At 35.5% G+C, this 24277-nt stretch overlaps 3 protein-coding genes across 3 annotated transcripts; all 3 read right to left on the bottom strand.

The window, feature by feature from the left end:
- Positions 1 to 9578: 9578 nt before the first annotated feature.
- Positions 9579 to 10742, bottom strand: LOC145804145 (uncharacterized). Its single transcript, XM_082897905.1, has 4 exons — positions 10527 to 10742; positions 10347 to 10439; positions 10142 to 10249; positions 9579 to 10054 (listed from the first exon to the last, which is right to left on the bottom strand). Exons 1-4 carry the CDS (start codon positions 10734 to 10736, stop codon positions 10016 to 10018), a joined length of 450 nt encoding a protein of 149 aa, XP_082754031.1. The 5' UTR covers positions 10737 to 10742; the 3' UTR covers positions 9579 to 10015.
- Positions 10743 to 10803: 61 nt separating this feature from the next.
- On the bottom strand, positions 10804 to 15912 carry LOC114276515 (uncharacterized). The gene is made up of 3 exons (XM_082896860.1): positions 13991 to 15912; positions 13272 to 13440; positions 10804 to 11063 (listed from the first exon to the last, which is right to left on the bottom strand). The coding sequence occupies exons 1-3, from the start codon at positions 14195 to 14197 to the stop codon at positions 10804 to 10806; spliced, it is 636 nt and encodes a 211-aa protein (XP_082752986.1). The 5' UTR covers positions 14198 to 15912.
- Positions 15913 to 16343: 431 nt separating this feature from the next.
- On the bottom strand, positions 16344 to 18035 carry LOC114300575 (uncharacterized). Its single transcript, XM_028245442.2, has one exon. The coding sequence runs from the start codon at positions 18033 to 18035 to the stop codon at positions 16344 to 16346; it is 1692 nt and encodes a 563-aa protein (XP_028101243.2).
- Positions 18036 to 24277: the final 6242 nt, after the last annotated feature.

Genomic DNA, 24277 nt, shown 5'->3' on the forward strand with positions numbered 1-24277 from the left:
ACGAATTAACTAGCTATTACAAAAGAAGAATATTACAACACCAAATTTAACTAGTCGATAGAACTAACTAATTAGTTACATTAATTAATTACAAATTAGAATGAACGAACTAATTACAACACTTTACAAAATGGAATTAACTAATTAAGTACAAAATGAATACAATTTAAGCTAAGTAATTAAACTAAACAACCCCCGGAAGCGGGGAGTGCTCATGTATTCGCGCGGATTTTCACCCAAAAAAGCCACTGTTCCGCTGCCAGAATGCCTCTGTTGCACAGTTAGAACATTTTTTCACCTCAGCCTCTGCTATGTTCTGTTCCAAAAAAGTCACTACTTGGTTTGATAAAAGTAGTGGTCGGCCGGCCACAAGTGGTAGCCTGCCGTCCAAAAGAAGTGGCCTACTGGCCAAAAAAAGTGGCCTGCCAGCCACTGGAGCTTGGTTCCTCCTGCTGCAACAGAGGACAAACAAAGCATAAACAAGGTATTCTCAAGGGATTTTTTGTACACCTTACCCCTTCTTATCATCAAATAGCTTAAAGAAGTGGTGAGCTCGATTCACAAGCCGTCAATCGGCGCAATTTCATTGCATGATGGCCTATGAGTCAAGGGATACAATTTCAGTAAATGCACAATAAAAGACTCTCAAAACCTCCTCCCTATCATGGATTGATCAAAGGAAGTGGTTGACCTTGGAAACTTGAACCATTTCATTACTAGCAAGTATGAAATGCCTCAAGTTTCCATGTGTTCAATTAACATCCGATTGAACATCAAATTTCATTATTATCTTGCATCTTTTTTAGTCCCAATTTTAATACTCCATTTTAATTACCAGCCATTCCTTAGTTCATTGAGTCCAATAGTGATCTTTAAGTTCTCTAACAGAAAGGAGCATCAAACAAAGAGTTATTTTGGGCATGAGAGGGACACCATGTCGTTGGTAATGAACCCCCAATGGGATTAAACCATTAAGCACAATACCTCAATCTTATGCTTAAACAAACAATTGGGTTAAAGCAACTTTCAAAACAAAGAAAAGGCCAAGAAAAAAGGGAGGTTGCAGAAGTGATTAAAGGTGATCACAAGTATGGAAAACAAGAAATAAATGCTATTAACTCAAATAGGCAGGTGGGTAAGGCCTAAACCTCCAAACCTATGAGGACTATTACACTACAAGCATGCAATACAAGGCATAAATGAAATAACCAACCTAAAACAGTCCTAAAACAGTCATAATAGCACTAAAATTCACATGGAAAAGCTTGAAAAAGTTAACTAAAATTATGGAGAAATAGAATTAGCAAACAGGAAGGAAGGGAGGCTACCCCCTCTATTTTTAGGACTTCAAAACATGGTTTTAGCTTGTGAAAAACCTCTGAGATTCAATGGTAAAAAGCTCAAAAAAAGTTTACAAAAATGTGGGAAACACAAGGGCAAAGGCCTAAGAAGTTAGGTGCAAAGAAGGGTGATCCACCCCTCTACCCTTAATGGCCTTTAACCACAAGTTTTAGCCCAAAAATACAGAGTATAAATAGTCCAAAAACAGTAGGAAAGATGGTAAATTAAGCAAAGAAAAAGGACAAGAATTATACCTCTTGAAGAGGGGTACCCTTTCTAAGTGACAAATCAACACTTACACACCCTCAAGAGCTCAAAGTAAGTTCAAAAGTACCTCAGCTCAATGACCACAAGGTTTGGTTTAGAGTGTAATGGCAAAGGCTTAAGAACTTGCAAGAGAGAGAGAGTGAGAGAGAAATATTTTCGCTCCTAAATTTCTAACCCTCAAAAATGGAAAGGGAAGTCTTTTATTTATAGAAAAACTTGAAATCTCTCAGAAATATCCATACATACACGTGTGGGAAGATGCATGCACCTGTGGAAACAGCTGACACAGCTGGCATAAATATCTGCAAAAATACACAAGTGGCCGGCAGGCCACTAATGGTGGATGGTAGGCCACATAAGTGGCCATCAGTACACTTAAGTGGCTGGCAGTCCACACTAGTGGGCTTTCAAGTCCCAGGGTGTTTAGGCTTGAAAAGCTGTTGTTTTGGTCCAAAAACAAGGCACAAGGTGTGTAAGGTATGAAGGCTCAAAGCTGTGGCATTCTGCTAGGACTTCAAGCACTTGACAAGCATATAAAAATTCATAATTGGGCATGCAAGCGGTGTGCCAAGTCATAAGGGCGGTCAAAAATGGGGTGTCTACGGGGATGTGGAAAAAAAATTTACTATAATGCCTCCCAACATCGCCACCATCATTTTGGAAAACCAACCTCCTTTCAACAATGTCACTGATAGTATAAATTGGAAAGGAACTTAGTGTGGAGAGTTCTCAACTGGCTCCGCTTATGAGTTAATCATTTGCAACCAAAGGTGTGAGGATAATTGGGGTTGGATCTGGAAATTGAGGCTGCCTCATAAACTTAGAGGCTTTATGTGGCTAGTTCTGCATGGAAAGATGCTAACCAACCAAATGAAAATAAAGAGGGGGTTGACATTTGATCCTAATTGCCCTAGATGCTGTGGAATGGAGGATCTGTATCATATTTTTAGAGATTGTTATAAAGCTGAAGAAGTGTGGTTGGCTTTATGTGGCAGAAAATGGCGCAAGAAAATGAGTAGAAAGTCTTGGCAGGATTGGCATGTTTCTAATTCCAAAAACAAAAAAAAACATTTTAATGAACAGGTAACTTGGTCCTCTATGTTCATTACGACTTTATGGAAAATTTGGAAAAACATAAATTTGTTTATTTTTTAGAACTTGATGATTACTTGCCAAGATAGCATCAAATTTATTCTTGATTATTCTAGAGATATTGATTTGTCTTTTAATAAGTCTATTACTAATCCCAGACCTACTTTTAGACTGATAAATTGGGTTTTACCACCTGCAGGAAAAATCAAGTTGAATATTGATGGCAGCAGGAAGATGAGACATAGAGGAGGTTTTGGAGATGAAAGAGGCACCTAGTGTATAGCTACTATGGAAAGATTGACAATGGAACAAGCTTAGAAATAGAATTGTGGGCTCTCTATAAAGGATTAACAGTGATACTTCAAAAGGGAATGTATGAGGTGATTGTAGAAACTGATGCAAAGCAAGTGGTGCAGTTGATAGAAGAAGATACGAACAATAAATTCCCATACAAAGGACTATTGAAGGATGCTAAAATTCTCTTTAGAGGATGTGAATACACCATACAACACACCTTCAAGGAAGGCAATCTGTGTACAGATGCTTTGGCAAAAATAGAAGCGAACTAACCAGAGGACGTCCTGGTGGTTAATGAACCACAAGCTGAGATTAGGCGCATCCTTGTAGCGAATATAATAGGTTTCTCTAGAGAGAGGGCTTAGCCTTTTGTTATTTCTGTTGTATCTAAAAAAATAAGAAAGCACAGAGAAAAATAAAACAATAAGAAAAATGCTAGAGATTCCAAAAGTTTTACCATAATTTCTACCAAATGTCTCACATAAGTGTGGGACCCACACCATGTGGGTCCAACACCCATGTGAGACATTTGGTAGAAATTTTACTAGAAGTTTTGGGGTCTCTAGCATTACTCAAACAACAAATTCGAAGCAAGTCAGGGAAGTGAGCTAATGAACCGTGAAATAAGTTAAAGGATCCATATTAAGGAGTTAGCTCCTCTCCAGTCCATTATTGGACTGGAGGGTACTATTAGGTCATTTTGGGCTCTAATCCGAACTGATCTTGATAATTCAAACCATCCAATATATAAAGTCCATTGAGTATATCATCTCTGTAAAAAATTAGGGTGATCGGATATCGATGGCCACTTAATCAAATCACATTTCTATCACAATTTATTTTGAAAATTATGCATGCCATTGACGGAAATGTGATCTAATAAAATATCTATCAATATCCGATCAACATAATGTTTTGCAGAGATAATGTACTCGACGATCTCTATAGATTGAACGGTTTGGATCATTGAAATGGGCACGGATGAAAGCCTACAACAGTCCAATAATGGACTGGAGAGGAGCTAATTCCCAATATTGAAGTGATTTTTATTATATTTTAAGTTATCATAAATTATTTTATGTAAAATATATTTTGTAAATTATATTAGTTTTTTAAATATATTAGTTATTTAATGAATACTATTTGCTTAAAAGAAAAAATCCATGGATATAACTGTTTATTAAATGTGTTTTTGAGCAATTATTTTGTAAGGGTCACCATGGAGGTCCTATGTCTTGGAAGACTTAAATAACCCGTGGTCATCTGATTAGTCACTGTAGTGACCCTTTGATGGTCTCATGCCTTGGAAGAGTTAAATAACCATTGGTCATTGACCCTTTGATTAGTCACTTTAGTGGCCCTCTGATGGTCTTATGCTTTAGGGGACTTAAATAACCATTGGCCCTTTGATTAGTCACTTTACGTAACCCTCTGTTTGTCATGGATCCAATGACCCTCTGTTATATTCTATACCGTGATTATGATTATTCTGCTTATATGATTTATGCATTATATGTTTGTTATTTAAAATGATTTATACAAAACTATTTATTGTTTAGCATATATAAAAATCCATGGTGACTTTTATACCTTTATGCTCTCAGTATAATATTTCTTACTCAATCATGTTCTTATAGTTGTTAAAAACTTTTAGATGATGAGGCTTAGGGCGGAGTTTTAACCCTTTGTCCATAAGTTGGAAGTAATAGGATCAAGCTCCAATATATGTTTTAAATAAAATATATATGTTGATACCTTTTTATTATACTCTGTTATGCTATTATTTTGAATTGGCCTTTGATGTCTTGACTTGTCGCGACGCTTGACCTCTAGGTACTTATAGTGATTCCGCTTTTGACTCGATCTTTGTTGTATTCCGAACTCGGGTTTCTTGGTTTAATGTTGTTGTTCATCTCTTTTTCCCCTTATTTTCCCTTAAGTTTCTCTTTTGGATTGTTGTGGTTGTGTTTGGGGTAGGTTGGTTGCTTGGTTTCCAAACTTTTGTTGCCTAGATTTTTGCTCCTCCGCTCAAGCGGCACTTCTTGCGCTTAAGCGGGCTTTGCAAACTCTCAATACTTTTGCAGGTCTGCAAAACTACTTGGAGAGTGTATTATACGCTCGAGCGATCCTTTCTGCTCTCGAGCGGCCATTTCTTCCGCTCGAACGGTTGGTCTGTTGTCTGCCAAACTATTGAATGTGTATATTGTACGTTCAAGCATCACTTCTTGAGCTCGAGCGGTGATGGTCTCCTTCGTTGTGTCTTAGGTCGAGCGTAAGTAGTGACACTCGAGCATCAAACACAATAAGTTGTTCACTTCTTGTGCTCGAGTGGAACAACTTATTGTGTTTGACGCTCGAGTGTCACTACTTACGCTCGAGCGGACTACGCATATTTTAGTCCGTAAAAGTGACATTTTACATCACCTTTTCATATCTGTTTCTCTCTCTATTTTTCAAAAACCCTAGATCTAGAGCCTCTCTCTCTCTACATTTTCACCTTGTTCTAGTGATCTCTCTGCCCATTTGTCTTTGTTAAAAAGGTAGAGCATCTCAAGGGCTACATTTTGATCCAAATATAGCTTGGTTTCGGCATCTTTGAAGCTTTTCCCTTGCTCCATTGATCTTCTAAACTTGAGGTAGGGATATTTCTATACCCTCATATGGCTTTTACCTTAGATATTGGTTGTTGTGTAAACAATGTTAGGATTTGGGTTGACTTGAACAAACCTAGGGTTTGGATGTGAAATGAAAGAGGGGGTTTCCAAATGTACTTAATAAAAGTAGCTATGGGAGTAGATGTAAGGTTGTGTTGTGGCAAGAAGGGTTGACTTGGGACACTTGGGTTGATATTTGAAAAAAAAAAATGGGGGGAGTTTTGCCCTAAATAAATGAAATTGTTGATATTGTTATTTTGTATAAATAAATAAATGAATAAATGAAATTGATATTAGTGATGTAAAATCAGATGGTTGTTGATACAAATGGTGGAGTTAGATATATACTATCTCATACCTATAGGAATTTGAATAAATTATCTGTCTTCAGATTGAATATCTATTTAGAAATATCTGTATTGGGGCTATCGGTAGAGAATAGCTATGATTGTTGTAGAAATTGCATGAGGATTAAGTAAATTGAAGCTAATCACATAATTGTTGTCATTGAACATGACGATATATTAATACATTGCATATGTATAATTGTTGTCATTGAATATGACGGTATTTTAAATACATTGTCTATGTATGATGTTTGGGAGGAGAAAGAAGATGTACTCCATGTTTGGGAAGAGATAGGGGATGGATTCTATTGAAATTAAGTTGGCCAGAGTGTCCTGGGTGAAAGATAAAATTTTCGTAAAATGGCAAATTGAAGTGTTTTTATGATAGTTATGTTGATTTGAGAACCACTGAGTTGTAGCCTCAGTTGGGTTGTCTGGAAGATAATGAAATTGGCTCATAAATTAAGATGAAATGAATTAAAGGAAAATGGATTGTGATATGAAATTTGGTACTTTATGATCATGTAGAAAATGAATGTTTTGTCACAGGCATTGTGTGTGCACATTGTACTTAGATCTTTGTTAAGATGCATATATTGTGTGAGATTGGTTCTACTGGGCTTTGGCTCACCCTATTTGGGAAAACCATTTTCAGGTGTTGGTAATATGCCTCCGCCAGGGCAATAGCTTGGAGGGACTTTTGGAGCAAGAGCTTTTTTCTTTTTGTTGTATTCTTTTTGTATAGCCAAGGGCTTTAATTGTATTGAACTAGGCTTACTTTTGTTGTAACCAAGCAGTGGCTTAGAAAGATGTAAGCCTTTAGGGCGTATAATTATCTGTTTAGTTTTTAGTTCTTTTATCATTACAACACATGTTGTAGATTCAAGATGAACAATTTGTGAATGTCTATCACATGTGTAATCTATTGTATACGAACTCTGATGAATGAACACTACAACAAGTTGGGCCTTGAGTGACGAAATTTTTTTGTCTTCAAAGAGCTAATTTCGTCACTATAGATATTTGTGAGGAAATATTTTCGTCACCGGTTTCGTCATTGAATGTTTGTCACTAAAAACCAACGTGACGAAAAATAATTTCGTCACCAATGAAATTACTTCAGTGACGAAATTTTTTGTCACCAATAAAACAACATTTTGTCGCCAAAAATTCTCATTTTCGTCACCAAATAGTTTTTCAATACCATATTTATAACTTTAGTTGACGAATAAATTTGTCACGCATGTTGATCATTGATGAGGAAATAATTTCGTCACAATAAGATGTAAAGATGACGAAATTTTTCGTCTTCAAAAGTCATAATTTTGTCACCAATAAAACAATATTTTGTCGCCAAAAATTCTCATTTTCGTCACCAAATAGTTATTCAGTACCATATTTATAACTTTAGTTGACGAATAAATTTGTCACGCATGTTGATCATTGATGAGGAAATAATTTCGTCATAATAAGATGTAAAGGTGACGAAATTTTTCGTCTTCAAAAGTCATAATTTTGTCACCAATAAAACAATATTTTGTTGCCAAAAATTCTCATTTTCGTCACCAAATAGTTATTCAGTACCATATTTATAATTTTAGTTGACAAATAAATTTGTCACGCATGTTGATCATTGATGAGGAAATAATTTCGTCACAATAAGATGTAAAGGTGACGAAATTTTTCGTCTTCAAAAGTCATACATGGGTGACGAAATATATTTCGTCACAAATATATATATACGTGACGAAATTTTTAGTCACCAAACAACAAAATAAATAAAAACTTTCATATATAAACTGCAGTAAATTTTGTCACAAAAAAAGTTTATTGGTGACGAATAATCACTTTGTCATAATAACAAGTACAAATGACGAAACAAATTCATCACTAAACCTGTTCCATATTTTATATTCAATTTAAATTATTATTTCACAAATATCCCTGCTCATATCCCAATAGCCTTTTAATTGTACTAAGAAATCCACTAGCTATTATACAGCACTCCACAAAAAAAATCACTAAACAATTTATTTTATAAATCAAAATATATCCATCAAACAACCTTAATAATAATCCATTAAGTATCACAAAAAAACCATCAAAGTAAATCCAAAAATAAACTAACGTGGAGTCCACCAAAAAAAATCAACACTCAATCTTAATTTGCAACTACAACTAAGCATCAGTTTAGGAAAAAAATTCAACAGTTGATCTTCATTTGCAAGTATGCTTCCGAACGTCATCAAAACCAATCTACAAAAAAAATAAACAAGGCAAACATTAGCATAGAATGTATATATATAAAGTTTATTATAATAGCAAAGTTTTATTATAAACTTAAAGCCAAATATCAGAAACTTAACAAATATACAGAACTGTTCTCAAGATCACAAGCTTGAAGTTATTTGAATAGAAATTAACAGAGATTAACTAAAAAGATGAATACCATGCTCATTCCCACCCATGGGCTTTGCAATGATCACCTTAACATGGCAATTCACTGTATCCCTAGAATTATGCTCGGATCAAAAACTGGCTGTGACCCACGGACAGCAGCCAAACCAGTTATAACACTACAACAACTCATGGTAAGAACCAAAGCATGCAGTCTATGAGAATGGGAAGGAACAAATATTGTGGCTGCCGCACAAATGGGATTTAAAAAAATTTTGAAGAGAGAGAGAGAGAGCAACAACCTACAATGCAAAAAATGAAAAACTGGACCATTAGCTTGGTGAGTTGTGACAGCAATGACCAAAATGGATGTAGATAATAAGCTTATTATTTTTAACATTAGCATTAAAAGGCCACGCACAAAACCTAAAAACAGCTCCCTTCTAAATTTAGAAAATAATACACACTGCTATACGTATTATTTTGTTTTAACATTGATTGCTTCCTTTTTTTTTTTTTTTTATCAACAAAAACTTTATTGATAAAAGAACCTTACAAGAAGGAGAAAATACATCAATAAAGGGGACAAGAAAGGACAAGGGAGAGGGGGAAGATGCACAGCACCAAAACCAAACTGTTGGTGACGGACCAACAAGAACACAAAAAACACAACAGACAGCAGGATAAAACGCACACAGCAAGCTACCCATCCCAGCAAAGGTATATAGAAAATATACATCACCAGGCCTACAATTAGATTCACATCCAAAACTGAAACAAAACTGAAGCAAAATTACCCAGACCAGCTGCCCAGCAGATCTGTCCACTCACACAGCATAGAGATACAACCAGCAAAGCAGAATGATACCAACAGCAGAGCATACAGATACCAACAGCAGAGCATACAGATACTTGTGACTTAGGCTATACAGATACCAACATCCACAGATAGAAACACACCTAACAGCAGGCTATTATCTGACTTAGTTTTGTCTCTACTTTGGTTCGTGTGTATTTTAACTAGAGTCATGCTAAGTAAGAATTTTGATAATGAATCTATTTTCATTAAATACATCTTCAAACTTGTTAAATCTTAGTTAATAAGTAGTCAAACTATTGTACTTTAACTAGTATATACTAACCAACATGAGAAAAATAAAATGATAAAGCGAGCGAGACTTACCAAAAAGGCGATGTACGAGTTCATGGGATACCTCATCCTCTAAATTGTTCTTTGAAACCTTGCTTCTTAAGAAACTCCATGATGCTTGATGTGATCTCAAAATGCTCGTCAATCGACCCATTCATCTTCCCTATCTCTTTATTTTGTGCTTGAATTTCCTCTCTTTGTACTTGAATTTCATGTTTCTGTGCTGTAATTTCCTCTTTATGTGACTGAATTTCCTCTTTTTGTGACTGAATTTCCTCTTTTTGTGACTGAATTTGCTCCTTTTGCTCTTGTATTTCCATCTCTAGACGCCTCACATAGTCACTGTCAGTCGAAGCACTGGTAGTCCTGACAGAGAAGGAACGCCTCAACCCGAGTCCTTTAACATATCCCGACCTTGGCTTTAGCACCTTCACAGATAGCTCCTCCGGAGTAATTGGAACCACACCAGGTCAAGAGCAATGTTCAGCTTGGATCTTTATCATATTATCCTGTCATTTAAAAAAAAAAATTAGAAAAATGAATAAAGATACAATTAAAAATGCAATCATCCTAATACAAAAGGTAAATATACATACATAATTCTCTTCGCACTCCGGAGAAATCCACTGCTTTGTGACATCATTAAAGTGTGTAGATTTGTAAACACATGGCAACTCTGGCAGTTGGCCCCCATTTGCAATTGTCTGATTTTTTTTGTTCAACTAGTAAGTTAAATAAGAATGATGGTAGTAGAATCATCTTTAAAAAAAAAAACCGAAAAAAAAATTAAAGAAGACCCACCGCCTCGTGTACCCTAACTGGGAGAGATTTTGACCCACACCTATGCTTCGTCTTCAATTGATTTCTATTGTCAATGTTAGCATTTGATTGCTTCTACAAGGAGGAAGTTCCAATAGAAAAATATATATATTAGGAAGACAAGGTAATAGTCAACAATAAATAAACATAAGAAAAGTTTACCAGCCAATTGGCATCATTCCACTTCTTGTCAATCAAGTTTTTCCATTTCTCGAGGTCACATTCAGGCGGTGGGTGGCTTCTAGCATACTCCTCTCCCTTAGCACTTTTAAGGTTCAGGTATTTTTTTCGTAGTCTGTAGGTGTAGCTGCTCAAGCTCCGTCCACACTTTGTTGGCACCGCTTTGCTAACATTTGTGGAGTCACCTTCCATGTCAAATTGATCCTAGTAACAGCCACAAATCTTGTAAGTCATAATTAATTATATTACATTAATTCAATCAATTATGTAAAACTTTTACCGTTAGACGCTGAAACATAGGTGCCGTAACTTCTTCGTTGACATGTTTCCACCTACGAATGCTAAAGTCTGGCAAGTGTGTTCGGACCTCAACACCAATTTTGGAGACTAATTGAGAGGCATGATCCCCCACTGGTGCACGATACTCCTGTGGTATAGGAACTTTGAGCTTTCCATCTTTTGGAACCATTGCTTGAACCTTCAACCCGCGTGTCAAGCCACGAGGGTGTCTAGTAGGCACTGTTTTAAAGACATAACATTGTCTGGTTAGCAATTAATTAAAGCGAAATCATAAAAGCAATATAAGTAACTTTTTTTACACATTGAACGGTTCTACACAAATACAAGAAAAAGATTGCTAAGTTTGCATTAAAGATAATGTGCTTCTTAGGTACGTAGTTTACCTTTTGCTCATCTCTTAAAATTTCCATTTATGCAGATGGAAAATACATAAAATGGAGAAATATTATGTTGAAGACACAGTAGCTGTAAATAAACTAAGTATGACAATAATGATTTAGTACAACAAAAAGAAAATACACCTTAAAAACACAATTAGTACTTCTCATCAAACCTCTCCACATAAAAAAAGAGGCTCATGGTTAAGTAGGTGTATTCTCATTCGCTACAAAAGCAAAAATAGCTACTAATTTGGCATCCTATATAAATATAGCTTTAGCTTTTTTGAGCAATTGGACTAGCTTGCCCTGGATATGGAGGCTCATGACCTCATTAGAACCACCAACCAACTCCCCTCCTATGAACACAGCGGGTACGGTAGGTCGACATCCTAATGACAACAGCTCTCTTTCCAGTTGTCGTCCATTAGGAAGTTCATCAAGCTCATAAACAGCAAGACTGGCCCCAAAACCGTGTATCAGTATTTTGATGGTGTGGCAAAAGCAGCAACCGCTTTTGTTGAAGATCACAACTGGCTTTTCAGCTTCCAAAGCCAATTCCTATACCAACTAGCCCAAGCAGACACCAAACCACTTATCCCAAGTGTGGCTGCATGGCTACATCTGAAAATACTCATCTGAAAATACTCTTTCCAAAACAGTAAAGCATTTATCATTGTTTGAGAGTGACCTCACATATGTCCATGTAATATCTATGTACATGGAATAGCAAGTTGAACATATATTCTAAAAGAGTAGCCATGCAGTCACACTTGGGAAAAATATATTCTAAAAGATAGATAGTTCATTATTAACATTTCCAAAACAGTAAAGCATTTATCATTGTTTGAGAGTGACCTCACATATGTCCATGTAATATCTATGTACATGGAATAGCAAGTTGAACATAAGAAGATCCTTAATATATATGATAAACGTGATCATCATGCAATGGTTTTACATTCTCAAATGGCACCACTTAACACTGATGTAGCATATATATATATATATATATATATGTATATATATATAATACATCCTAATTTGGTATCTAGAATGTCGGCTTGCGTCCTCTATCTTAAATTTATTTATTTTTTCTATTTCAAAATCGGTAGTGCTATATACACTGATTGATATACTAATTAGTGTATTAACATAGTTATGATTAACATACATTATACAAATTACAAAGGTTCAAAATTTCTAAAACTATGTCACATCATTCGTTAGTACATTAATTGATATATCAATTGATATATATAGCATTATTCATTTCCAAATACTTGTATATATCTTGAAATTTTTATATATCTCGACTCTCATATAATTTAATATTTACAAGTGGTTTGATACAAAAGAACAAAGAGATTTGAGAATATATGATCGGTAACTCAAAATAGCAACAATTAATGAAATGATCATTCAGATATATAGATCGAGATATTCAACCGACTTAAGTACCAATCAGATTTTTTTTTTTGATTCAAAAAGTACCAATCAGATTTAAGCTAATGGTAAAGATGGCAGAAATTGGTTTTTGGATTTGGACAAATATATAGATGGTAGATTTTTTTTATTTATTTAAACAATTCAATTACTCTAAACTATTTATAATGGGGTTAAATAGTTTATTTATTTAAACAATTCAATCACATGGTGCCTTCTTTGATTGAGTTTGGTTTACAGGATAGGGCTTATCGCTTATCCCATTTACATTAATGGTTTGTCTAATAGTATGAAAGGTGGCAATTAATGATTGGTGACGAGTACTATCACATAACAATGGCATGCTATACCCTTTTCTATACCCAATAATTTCTCCTTCTTCAATGTTTTTGTTCAAAGAACTAGGAATGCTTGAAAACTAAGAGCATCTCCAATAGAGATGTTAACTTTGTGTGTTATATGACAAAAAATTACAAGTGAGACCAAAACTAAAATAAAAAATAAAAAATCAATCCCTATGAAACAAATTGCTTGAAATTTTTTGCACCATAGAATTATATTAAAACAGAGAATTTGTTTAGCTTAGTAAAATTCAGTATCTTACCGACACTAGATTGGGGGGCTGCCTCCCTCGGTGCCTCCATATCGACATCAAGTGGCTGTGAGTGTTGGGTATCCACATTGTCATGTAAATCCCCATTTGGAACAACAATTGCCTCGTGCGAAGGTTGAAGAGATGACTGCGCCAATCGTTTTGGTGGCATTGGTAAGCCCTAAAAAACATAATACAAAAGCATAAACAATAAATACATAAAAATGGATAAGTAAAGATATGTATATGGAAACCCATCAAGGCCACTGTTGATATTTGTAATCTGATCCAGTCCACTCCTTTTCTTCCCAAGACTGGTCCTGACAAGTGGTTGCTTTGAATATTTTTAAAATGGTCAGGTAAAGGGTGTTGTCACTCAAAAACCTATAGGAAAGTTGAGTGGTTGAGTGGTTGTGAGCTACCAGTAGTTCTAATATCTTTAATTGGTTTTTCATAATTGTGTACTTTGCAAGTTGTCAATCTGGTGTTTCCAACATGGTCAAATTATGTCTTATTTCGTTATACATTTGTGTTCCAGCTAACTTACTCCTAGAGTTTGTTTTGGTATGCATATTGTTGTATGTAGGATGTATATTTTCTAGTTTTATTTTATGACTTATTCATCCAATAAAGTATATGGAAATATAAAGATAGTATTAACAAAGCATCGTTAACAAATATATAGCTATCGGTGACATAATAAAAAAAATGAATGGCCATACATATAGTACCTCATCGTCAACACTTTCAAAGGACTCAGCATCAGTGTCATCCTCATGATCTGACGGTATGTAGTCATCATCATCTACCCTAATTTTCTTTCCCTTTTGATGAACACGATTGGGCTGAGTAGAACCCATCAAAGAAGTTGCTATACGCTTCAATTGTAGAGCATCCATTTTCTTATTATTCTTCTTGATTGTCTTATATCTTTCCATTTCGTACTCTGTTCACTTCTGTTTCGCTAGAAAACCTGGTTTGATCCATTGTTTCTCCCCTTTGGCCATTTTGGTAACTAAAAAGCATAAATTGATATCAAACATGAAATATAAAGCATAATTTTACTTGAAGAGACGCAACAAAATATAGCATAACCATGTAATGCATTAAAAACATATGTCCATATAGAAACCTAAAAAAAACAAAAACTACATATCATAATCCATATCAGGTTCCATATCAAGATCCATATCATCATCAAGTACGTCAAGTTCTTCATCTTCTTCATCATCTCTACCATCTCTCTTTGTTTTATTTGAAATAACCTCAGCTTCAATATCATCCCTATGAAATCGAATAATATCTTCAATGTTGATTGGGACAACTGAGTTAATGTTTTCTTGTTGGAATGCATCATTAAATTCTGGTTGATCTGGTGGTTCTCCATCACCAACCTCTGGCACATCAAACACACCTCTATGTTGGACCCGTTGCACGACTTGCCAAGGTTGCCCCCATTTGGTGTCATTCAGGTAGAACACTAGCTTAGCTTGACTAGGCAAGATAAAAGGGTTAGATTGATACCATCGGCTTGTGACATCGATGCTTGTGCAATATGTGTCAGCTCGTACTGTTCTACTTCTACCAGTGTTACCGGTGTTGTACCATTCACATTGAAACAAAACAACTTTATTTTGACACATGTACTCAAATTCCCAAATATTGCACAAGTGACCGTAGAATTCGTGCATCTCTCCCTTGTAGTCCCCTTCGGTAAGCACACCACTGTTTTGACTCTTACGACGATTGTCTAATTCCTTCGTGTGGAATCTGACACCATTGATTATACAACCCGAGTACTCTTTCACTAGCAAATTAGGACCATTCGCTAAGGACCACAATTCTTCGGTTGCTTCTGGTGCCTCATCAACTCTCAATCTATTTATCTACATCCACATGCAATGTGCAACACTTGAATTATGTTAGTAATGTTTGTATTTTATACAAGCCTAATAGTGTTTGGCCAATTGTGAATATTAAAAATGACTTACATATTCTTTGAACCACTTTGGAAATTCCTTCTATTGTATCTGAGTTATATCTTGTCCACTGGGAATTTGTAACAAATTCTTGTGTTCCCTACTCAAATAGTTTTGGTTAATGTGTGAAATACTACTATTATTAATGACTAATAACATGATAATTGTTAAAATATATATAATTATAAGAAACACGTACTGAAGATACTTCTCTATCTCAGGGTTATTGTATAATAAGAACCAATGAGCAATATCACGAAGTTCCTGTGACATCTCAACATGCTTTCTAATTTGGCCAATAGGACGAGCAGTTTCGGTGAATATTATCAAACCTTCACGACGGACTCCATAATCTTCATTTCGTGCATCTCGATTATGCACGGTTTCAATCCCTTCAAGGTACATTGAGCAAAAAATAATGCACTCCTTGACAATGTAAGCCTCTGCAATAGAACCTTCTGGTCGAGCTCGATTGGTGACAAACTTTTTCAAAGATCCGAGAAACCTTGAAGAGATAACCAATTAGGAGTATGGTTAGGCACACAACATAATCTATACCTTTCATTTGAAAGTACAATTTTAGAAATTACCTTTCAATCGGGTACATCCACCGATATTGCACAGGTCCTCCGAGAATAGTCTCACGTGGCAAGTGAATGGCCAAATGAACCATCACATCGAAGAAGGCTGGAGGAAGGATCTTTTCAAACTTACATAGTATGAGTACTATACGTTCCTCTAATTTCTCCATTTCACTTCGTTTCAGTGTCCTTGAGCATAGATCTTGGAAGAAGCTACCTAACTCAAAAAGTGCTGTACTGATCTCTTTATCTACGTAACCACGCATCCCAATAGGAAGAATCCGTTGTATAAGTACATGGCAGTCGTGGCTTTTCAATCCTGTTAATCTACCATTTTTTGCATTTACTGATCTCGAAATGTTTGCCGCGTACCCATCTGGATACTTGACTGATTTCAAGAATTCAAAGAAACCCTCTCTCTCTTTAGGGGTCAATGAGAAGCTGGCTCACGGCTTCACATATGATCCATCGGGATTTGTTGTCAGCCACAATTCTTTCCTTATATTCATGTCTTCTAAATCCATTCATGCCTTATCTGTATCCTTGTTCTTTCCATCAATTCCCAACATCGTTCCAAAAACATTTTCACTAAAGTTCTTCTCCACATGCATGACATCAATGTTGTGTCGAAGCCTCCTTTTCTTCCAATACGGTAGCTCATACAAGATGCTTACCTTTGTCCAATTTGGGTTCTGACGAGGTCTTTTCCTGTTGCTTGGATGTTTTCCATATGTGACACCCGTCACGCTGCCCAATTGTTCTTCAATCTTTTCTATCGGTATCACCAAAGATCTCTTCCGTTTTTCATGCTTGCCATTATATGCTCTACTCTTTCGCCTTTCTGGGTGGTCATCAGGCAAGTAGCATCGATGGTTACTGTACGCAGTCTTACTTCTTAAAGATTCAAAATATGGTTCATCATTGCAAGTGTAACAAGAGTAATGACCCTTTGTTCTCCATCCAGAAATGTCACCAAATGCGGGCCAATCATGTATCGTCCACAGCAAAGCTGCACGCATGCAGAAAGTCTCACCAGTCGAGGCATCATAGGTTAATGTACCATTTTTCCATAATTCATTCAATTCTTCCACTAAAGGTCTCATGTAGACATCAATATCAATTCCTGGTTGTGATTCACCAGGAATAAGTAATGACAACATGAAAAATGGGTCCTTCATAGCCAACCACGGTGGCAAGTTGTACGGAATGAGTACGACAGGCCACAAACTATATGAGTTATTCATATTTCCGAAAGGGTTGAAACCATCAGTAGCCAACCCTAGCCTCACATTCCGAGGCTCCAAGGCAAATTCAGGATGTTGTGTATCGAATTCCTTCCACTCATCACTATCTACAGGATGCCTCAATACACCGTCATCTAGACGTTTTTCCTTGAACCATTTCATATCCTCGGCTCTCTTCCTCGACATGTACAACCTTTTCAATCTCGGTGTTAACGGGAAGTATCGAAGAACCTTACGAGAGATCTTCTTACCTCTACCATGATTTGTCTTGTATCTAGAAGCCTTACAATTTGGACATTTATCCAATGTTGCATTCCCCTTCCAAAAGAGCACACAATCGTTTACACAAGCATCAATGAGCTCGTATGACAAACCCAATTCACGTAGTATTTTTTTAGCTTCATAAGTTGACTTTGGAACCAAATTATCCTTCGGTAAAAGTTTTGTTAAAAACTCTAGCATCATGTCAACTGACTTATTACTCCAATGGTTTGTTACCTTCATATTAAGTATCTTGATGACAAATTTTAACAAAGTGTAATTTGTGCAACCTGGGTACACCTCACGTTTGGCATCATTCAATAATTTATCAAAAGTGCGAACCTCCTCCTCTTGAGTTGTATTAGTTGATTCCCCTCTTATTCGATCTTCCACTAAGGCATCAATACCTCCCAAAACCTCATTGCCCTCAACGGGTATATCATGATGATAAGCCTCGTTTGATTCACGGGGTTCCCCATGCACGTGCCAGATAGTGTAAGTTGGAATAATCCCATGTTGCAGCAAATGAATTTGAACAATTTGAAATTTTTGACGAACAACATTCACACACTTTCGACAAGGGCACAAAATTTTACCATCTCGATCGATAACAGTCATTGCAAAACGGAGAAATGATATTACCCCATCATTATATGCCCGACTTATCCTTCCATCAACTGTGCTACCTAATGCAATCCAACTCTTGTCCATGTCTGACTATGCCGAGTTAATTAAAGTTAGGTGAATAGGACAAATTTTATATAGAAAAATATATATATATATTTCAATTAAAAAAAATTTCAAGTCCAATGATTATACTGAGTTATATAAATTACAACCACACATAAATCAAGTGAGAAAATAGCCAAAGCAATTTAGCGTAAACAGAAGAAGTATTCACAACCAAAACATAAACCACAGCAAAATAACCATCAATAAGAAGACAAATATCAGAAGTCAGAGAAAATTTAACCAATAAAACAGTGAGCTGAGAGTAAAAAGCAGATAACATGGCACAGAAAGAAAACCCACAATATGCCACATTGAGTTTCTAAAGCAGTCAATTTAAGTACTCAAATATCCAAATGCAAAATGATATGATTGAACTACACGTATTTGGAAAAATATATATATGCCCCGAATACCAGAATTGACAAATCTATCAACTAAATTGGGATATTGAAAAAATAAGACATTGGGAAACAATAACTATTCTGGCTCACATTTCACTCGGTAAACAAAATGTGATTAAATTTTGCAGAGGAACTTAATAATGTACTTGAGGAGCTATGCATATAAGAAATGAACAATGCCAATATAATTGATAGCCACATGCGACAATTCCAATGAATGCCCCGAGACTATAATTTAGTACTTAGCTTGTTATTGCAGTTAGTACTCTGTTTGATTTTCTCTTTACTCAACTATATACGAAGTCCAGAGAAGTTAAAGCAACATATGCTAATTTAAGGGTGTAATATTCCAATTTTCATTAAATTGATAGTTGTGAGAGAAAAAATAATTAATTAATATGTAATATATAATATTTTATCTTATTGATTATTTTAATATTTTTTATTTTTATTGACTCTTTTAGCCAAAATCTATCATCCCAAACATATAGACTCAAACTCCCCTAAAAACTTAGAAATGCACATGAGAGAGAGGACTGGGGCCTCTGTTTTGTTTGGGAAGTGTTGGATTGGAGATGATAACAGTGAATGGTTTGTAAGAAAAAGTTGAAAACCCTTGAAAGAGAGAATAATTCCTTCATGGAGCCAAGGGGCTGTGAACTGTTACTCACTGTTTTAGATAATTCAAAGTATACAGATTTTGGATGCAAAGCTAAGGGTCATAAGCGGCGCAAATAAATTATTTTAGCCAAATAAATAAAATAAAATAAAAATAAAGAAAAAAGATTCACACTCTACCCTATATCAGTACACGATATAATATAGTATAAAAATTATATAAATTTATAAATTTTATAAATATATTGACTTTTTTTTAATAAAAAAAATCAACAAAAGAAAAGTTTCTTGATGAAAATTGCAGATATACAAAGAGAGTGTACAATATACAGATACATCAATAAGAAAATCCATAGATAAATGCATCAAACTGAAACACAAATGAAAGACAAATTAGAATATGATATCAGAACACCAAAAGCAAGATATTAATCTTAGAACATTAAAAAGATATTCACTTCAAGTAGACAAAGCTCAAAGATATCATATATACTAATCAGGTCTCCACATTTCAGTTTTTTTGTCACTAATTTTCTTTGGCATCCAACGTGCCTTTTTAAATGATGGTGCATAATGCTAAGGGCACAAAGGGAGCTAGTAAAAGTAATTCAAAACATAATTACCAAATAAAGTATATAGCGTAACTTTAAACTTAATCTCACCTATTTTTTCAGCAAAAATTAAGATTTATTGATGTAAAAGAAAAGGTTATAAAAGTACACCGCAAATACAAAATGAAACTTAAAGCTGTTTTGGGAATAAATTAAAAAATATCACAAAAATAGTCAACTCTTTTCTTTCCGTTTTTATATGTTTTCTTATAAAAAAAAATCAAAAATCAACTTTTCAAAACAACCCTTAATATGATTAACATTCATAATTCATTTAATTTTTGAATAAATTTTTCAAGCTTTGTAATGTTGCTATAAATGAGAATTAGTATATAGAATTAGATACAAACATGGGGTCATTTTAGGGCAACTTAGAGCTGACTCTCTTATATGTTTCATATGGGATTTTAGGAAACAAAGATTGTAAACTAATCAACTCAACATTTATATGCTGAGAAAGTAAAGCATAATGAGTAAATGTGGAGACCTGATTAGCATTATTACCTTTATTCTTAAACATAAACAACCCCACAGAATAAGAATTTCGACATGCACATTCTCTAGAGTTGAGCTTAATGAGTAAATGGACTAGCTAATGCCACAACAAAGCAACTTAACATACCATAAGGACTTACTAATTAGGTCCCCCACGGTAGATAATTAATAAATACTTATGGTAGTGATTTTAGCAACATAAGTACTAAACCCACCAAATAGTTTTCTAAGTAGGTAATAAGACTCTCAATGGTGTAGCTAGAAGAGTCCATGTGAGGCTAAGTAGCTAGAAACCCTTAACCAAACACAATACCATACCATAGGATGATAGGAGAGTTACATTCCAGAGCTGACAGATGCAAAGCCTAAATAGGCTGTGACTTGTTACACTGACTGACAGTGCTCTAAATATTCTGATATTTCCTCCTCCTTTTCCTCCAGTGATGTCTCCAGAAGAAGGGTTATTATCATCCCATGGAAGGGGATAAGGATATCGGAAAGAAGGGTTTTGATAGAAATCAACTCCTCCTACATCATTACCACCCATTATTCTAGTGAACTCAACTGGCCTCACCGCCTGTTCTGGTGGGTGGGTAACAACAGGCAATGCTGTCTAAATCTTGTATGCTTGGACTTACGACTCTTGCAGGTCTCCTTAGGCTGTGGGTGCTTGTTGGTCGGAGCTGCTACTTATTTCCTGTAATGAGCTTCTTTGCAGGTCCTGCTGGCACCTCTTCAGGGATGCCAAAGCAGCAGCCAAAAGCAACACCACAGCAGCCAAACAGCAGGCCAAACCAACCATAGCAGCAGCCAAGCAACCCCACCAAAGACAGGACATCCAAAAATAAGTATAAGGACCAACTAAAGACCTATTTTCCTACATCCAGTAGTTAGCACATCCAGGAAATCAAGGCAAATGGGCAGCAGTAATCACAAGAGGCCTTCTAGTGCTTGTCTTTTACAGAGTTCAAAAGTGTCCACATGTCACAATTTCATGCTCCTAATATGAAAGCATGCTAGCAAAATAGTGCAAGAATTTTAGTATTGAGACTCCCATCTTTCTCTTCTTAAATACATCTCATACAAGTCCCTATTCATTTACTTCTAGGTTGAACAACGAATTACTCATAATTCCAAAGGGAGATGAGAAATAATAAACACTGATCTTATAAATTCCTCTTCCCTACATGTCCTCTTTACCAGGATTTTAGAGGATAATGGGGCTATCACAAACTATCCTCATCCTAGTTCGGTATTAGTCTACTACACAAACAACAATAAATCTTAATCTAAATGGAGAGGTTTTGGGAAAAGAAAAGTTCAATTAGACTATTTACCACAATGCATATAGACACCTTTCTATTCCAAATAAAGCAACATGGACACAAAGAGATATTAATACAGGACAATGAGAGTCAACTTTGAGATTCTAAATTGGTGGGACAGAAGTAATAAAAATGTGTTCACATCAAACAACCTAACAAGGGACCTCAACTGTATCCTTAGGTTATGATCTTTAAATTACTTAAGCACACTTTAACGCACAATCATGAAGTATAGATAGAGACCACAGTTCAAGTTCAGAAGAATCAGAACCCAAATGCATACTTTCAAGGAAATTAAAATGCATACATTAGCGACTAGGCAATCAGACACCTTTTTCATAATTTTGCTTGACAAGTAAAAAATTTATTGACAAAAAAGAATCCACCTTAAAAGGTGTGAACCCTGTACACTCAAAGGTAAAAACTTTACATCAAGAGCCATGTATAGATCTGCAATGAAATTTAAATATAAAAAATATAAAATTAAAAAAAAAAAGTCAATATATATAGGACACGACACTCCTAGATTCTTAGCAACAAAAACAAAGAGCATAGATCTTTTTAAGCTGCTAATTGGGAGATCCACACCCACTGAAATGAAGTACAGACCAATTACATCAGTGACGGAGAATGAAAGCATACATGTCACCAATGCTTTTCTAGAAATGGTATAAATTTTGGATAGGAATCGACTCCTCCTACTTCATTATCACCCATTCTTCTAGTGAACTCAACTGGCCTCACCGCTCGTTGAGGTGGGTGGGCAACAATAGGCAATGCTGTCTGAATCTCGTATGCTTGGACTTACGACTCTTGCAGGTCTCCTTAGGCTGTGGGTGATTGTTGGTTGGAGCTGCTACTTATTTCCTGTAATGAGCTTCTTTGCAGGTCCTGCTGGCACCTCTTCAGGGATGCCAAAGCAACAGCCAAAAGCAACACCACAGCAGCCAAACAGCAGGCCAAACCAACCATAGCAGCAGCCAAGCAACCCCACCAAAGACAAGACATCCAAAAATAAGTATAAGGACCAACTAAAGACCTATTTTCCTACATCCAGCAGTTAGCACATCCAGGAAATCAAGGCAAATGGGCAGCAGCAAACAAGCAGCTTGAACTAGCAGTGCCATGGACATGGATTACCTAATAGAAGATGGGCTATGAACATGCCTAACAGAAGCAGAAATTAACAAACTAAATCCATGTGCAACTCACATGCATTCATGGGTTCTTATATGGTTGGAACTTGAAGCACACAACAATAAAGGTTCAATTATCACTGATATATTATAGTTGATATACTCCCCTACCCCCTCCCCCCCCTCCCTTTTTTTTTTTCTTTCTTCTTTATTTTCCTAAGAAAATGTTCCACTCCCCCCCCCCCCCCCTCTTTTTTTTTTTCTTTCTTTCTTTCTTTCTTCTTTATTTTCCTGTGAAAATGTTCTAACACAATCCAAAGTATTGACAAATAAACAGTACATCATTTAGAGTGCTAGCCTAGCATTATCACCTAATAAAGCCATTATATATATATATATATATATTTATGACCAATGTCCGGACTAGTTTACGCGCACCTCAAATAATATCATGAGAAGTACCTAACTTGAGCTAATCACATTGTGGTTGTAGAATTTGGTTCTTATCAGTTGTGTAGAACATGTTCGGATCCTCTAGAGTCCACACTCTACAATTTCCGTGGAGTAGTTCAAAACAACATCATTCCACTTCAACGGCAAAAAAGAAAAAAGAGGAGACAGAGAAAGACCAAGAAGAAAATGAGCAGAGATAAAGACTGGAGAAAGCTCTGCATTCAAACTGAAATGAATCTCTCAAACTTATCCTAAAGAAACATATAAATCATGGAATGGGTACAAAACAACACATTATTCAGTTATTTATTTTTATTTTTAAATTATTCAATCATTCTAAGCATGTACAAGGATCAGGCATGTACAAGGATGATAAATTTAATTTCAATCTATATTTGTTTCAACAGCCAAATAGAACACATTTGAAGATTTTCCTAGTTTACAACACCACAAATATACAGTCTAACTCTACCAACAGAAACCAAAAAATGTCTTGGTGAAGAAGCTTTATACAGTTTAGTTGAAGAAAATTCATGTAATTATTAGAATAAAAACATTAGACAGATCACACAAGCTTTTCTTAAACTCAAGTTAGAAAATATAAGTTCCCAACACAAATTCTTTTAACATTGCTCCATTATGTTATCTGGGAATGAGAAGCAGAAACTTATTGGTCTATAATCAATAATCCTCTTGGGCTCTTTAAATGATGACATGGGACAATTCCACTGAATAGCGATGAAATTTCTTTTTGAATGGGTACAGATTTCAATGGTCTAACTCAATAAGCTCAAACCAGAAAGTGTAAACTTATACCTTGTATTTCTTTTATTGAATGTTGTTTGACTGATGAGAAAATTGAAGAAAGGAAGAATTGGTCTTCCATGACTATAAATTAGGCACACGAAGTTACATGGTCTTCCATGGATTATTTACATGGATTAAATACAGCATTAATTCTGAAAATTAATTTCAAAAATTAGGGAAAACATTAATTTTGAAAATTAGAGAAAACAAAGATAGAAAAATAGAGAAATTAAGTGAGAGAGAGAGAGAGGGAGAGAGAGAAAGAGGACCCATACCTGATGGAAGAGAACACAAAGCAGTAAAGGAGATACGACGTCTGTGGCGACACTGAAGGAGGAGAATAGGGACTTTGGCAGCGGCGTTGGAGAAGAACAC

The sequence above is a fragment of the Camellia sinensis genome, chromosome 12 (genome assembly GCF_055761805.1).
Source record: "Camellia sinensis isolate YWXY chromosome 12, ASM5576180v1, whole genome shotgun sequence".
NCBI classification, from domain to species: Eukaryota; Viridiplantae; Streptophyta; class Magnoliopsida; order Ericales; family Theaceae; genus Camellia; species Camellia sinensis.

Excerpts from the sequence above, each read along its gene's own strand:
- LOC145804145 (XM_082897905.1), bottom strand. The coding sequence starts at position 10,736 with ATGGAAGGTGACTCCACAAATGTTAGCAAAGCGGTGCCAACAAAGTGT. Across the intron at positions 10,440-10,526 it reads GGAATGATGCCAATTGGCTG|AAGCAATCAAATGCTAACAT; the intron begins GTAAACTTTTCT and ends TCCTCCTTGTAG. Across the intron at positions 10,055-10,141 it reads CGGAGTGCGAAGAGAATTAT|GATAATATGATAAAGATCCA; the intron begins GTATGTATATTT and ends TTTAAATGACAG.
- LOC114276515 (XM_082896860.1), bottom strand. The coding sequence starts at position 14,197 with ATGGAAAGATATAAGACAATCAAGAAGAATAATAAGAAAATGGATGCT. Across the intron at positions 13,441-13,990 it reads TTGAAAGTGTTGACGATGAG|GGCTTACCAATGCCACCAAA; the intron begins GTACTATATGTA and ends TATGTTTTTTAG. Across the intron at positions 11,064-13,271 it reads AGCCCCCCAATCTAGTGTCG|TGCCTACTAGACACCCTCGT; the intron begins GTAAGATACTGA and ends TCTTTAAAACAG.
- LOC114300575 (XM_028245442.2), bottom strand. The coding sequence starts at position 18,035 with ATGGACAAGAGTTGGATTGCATTAGGTAGCACAGTTGATGGAAGGATA.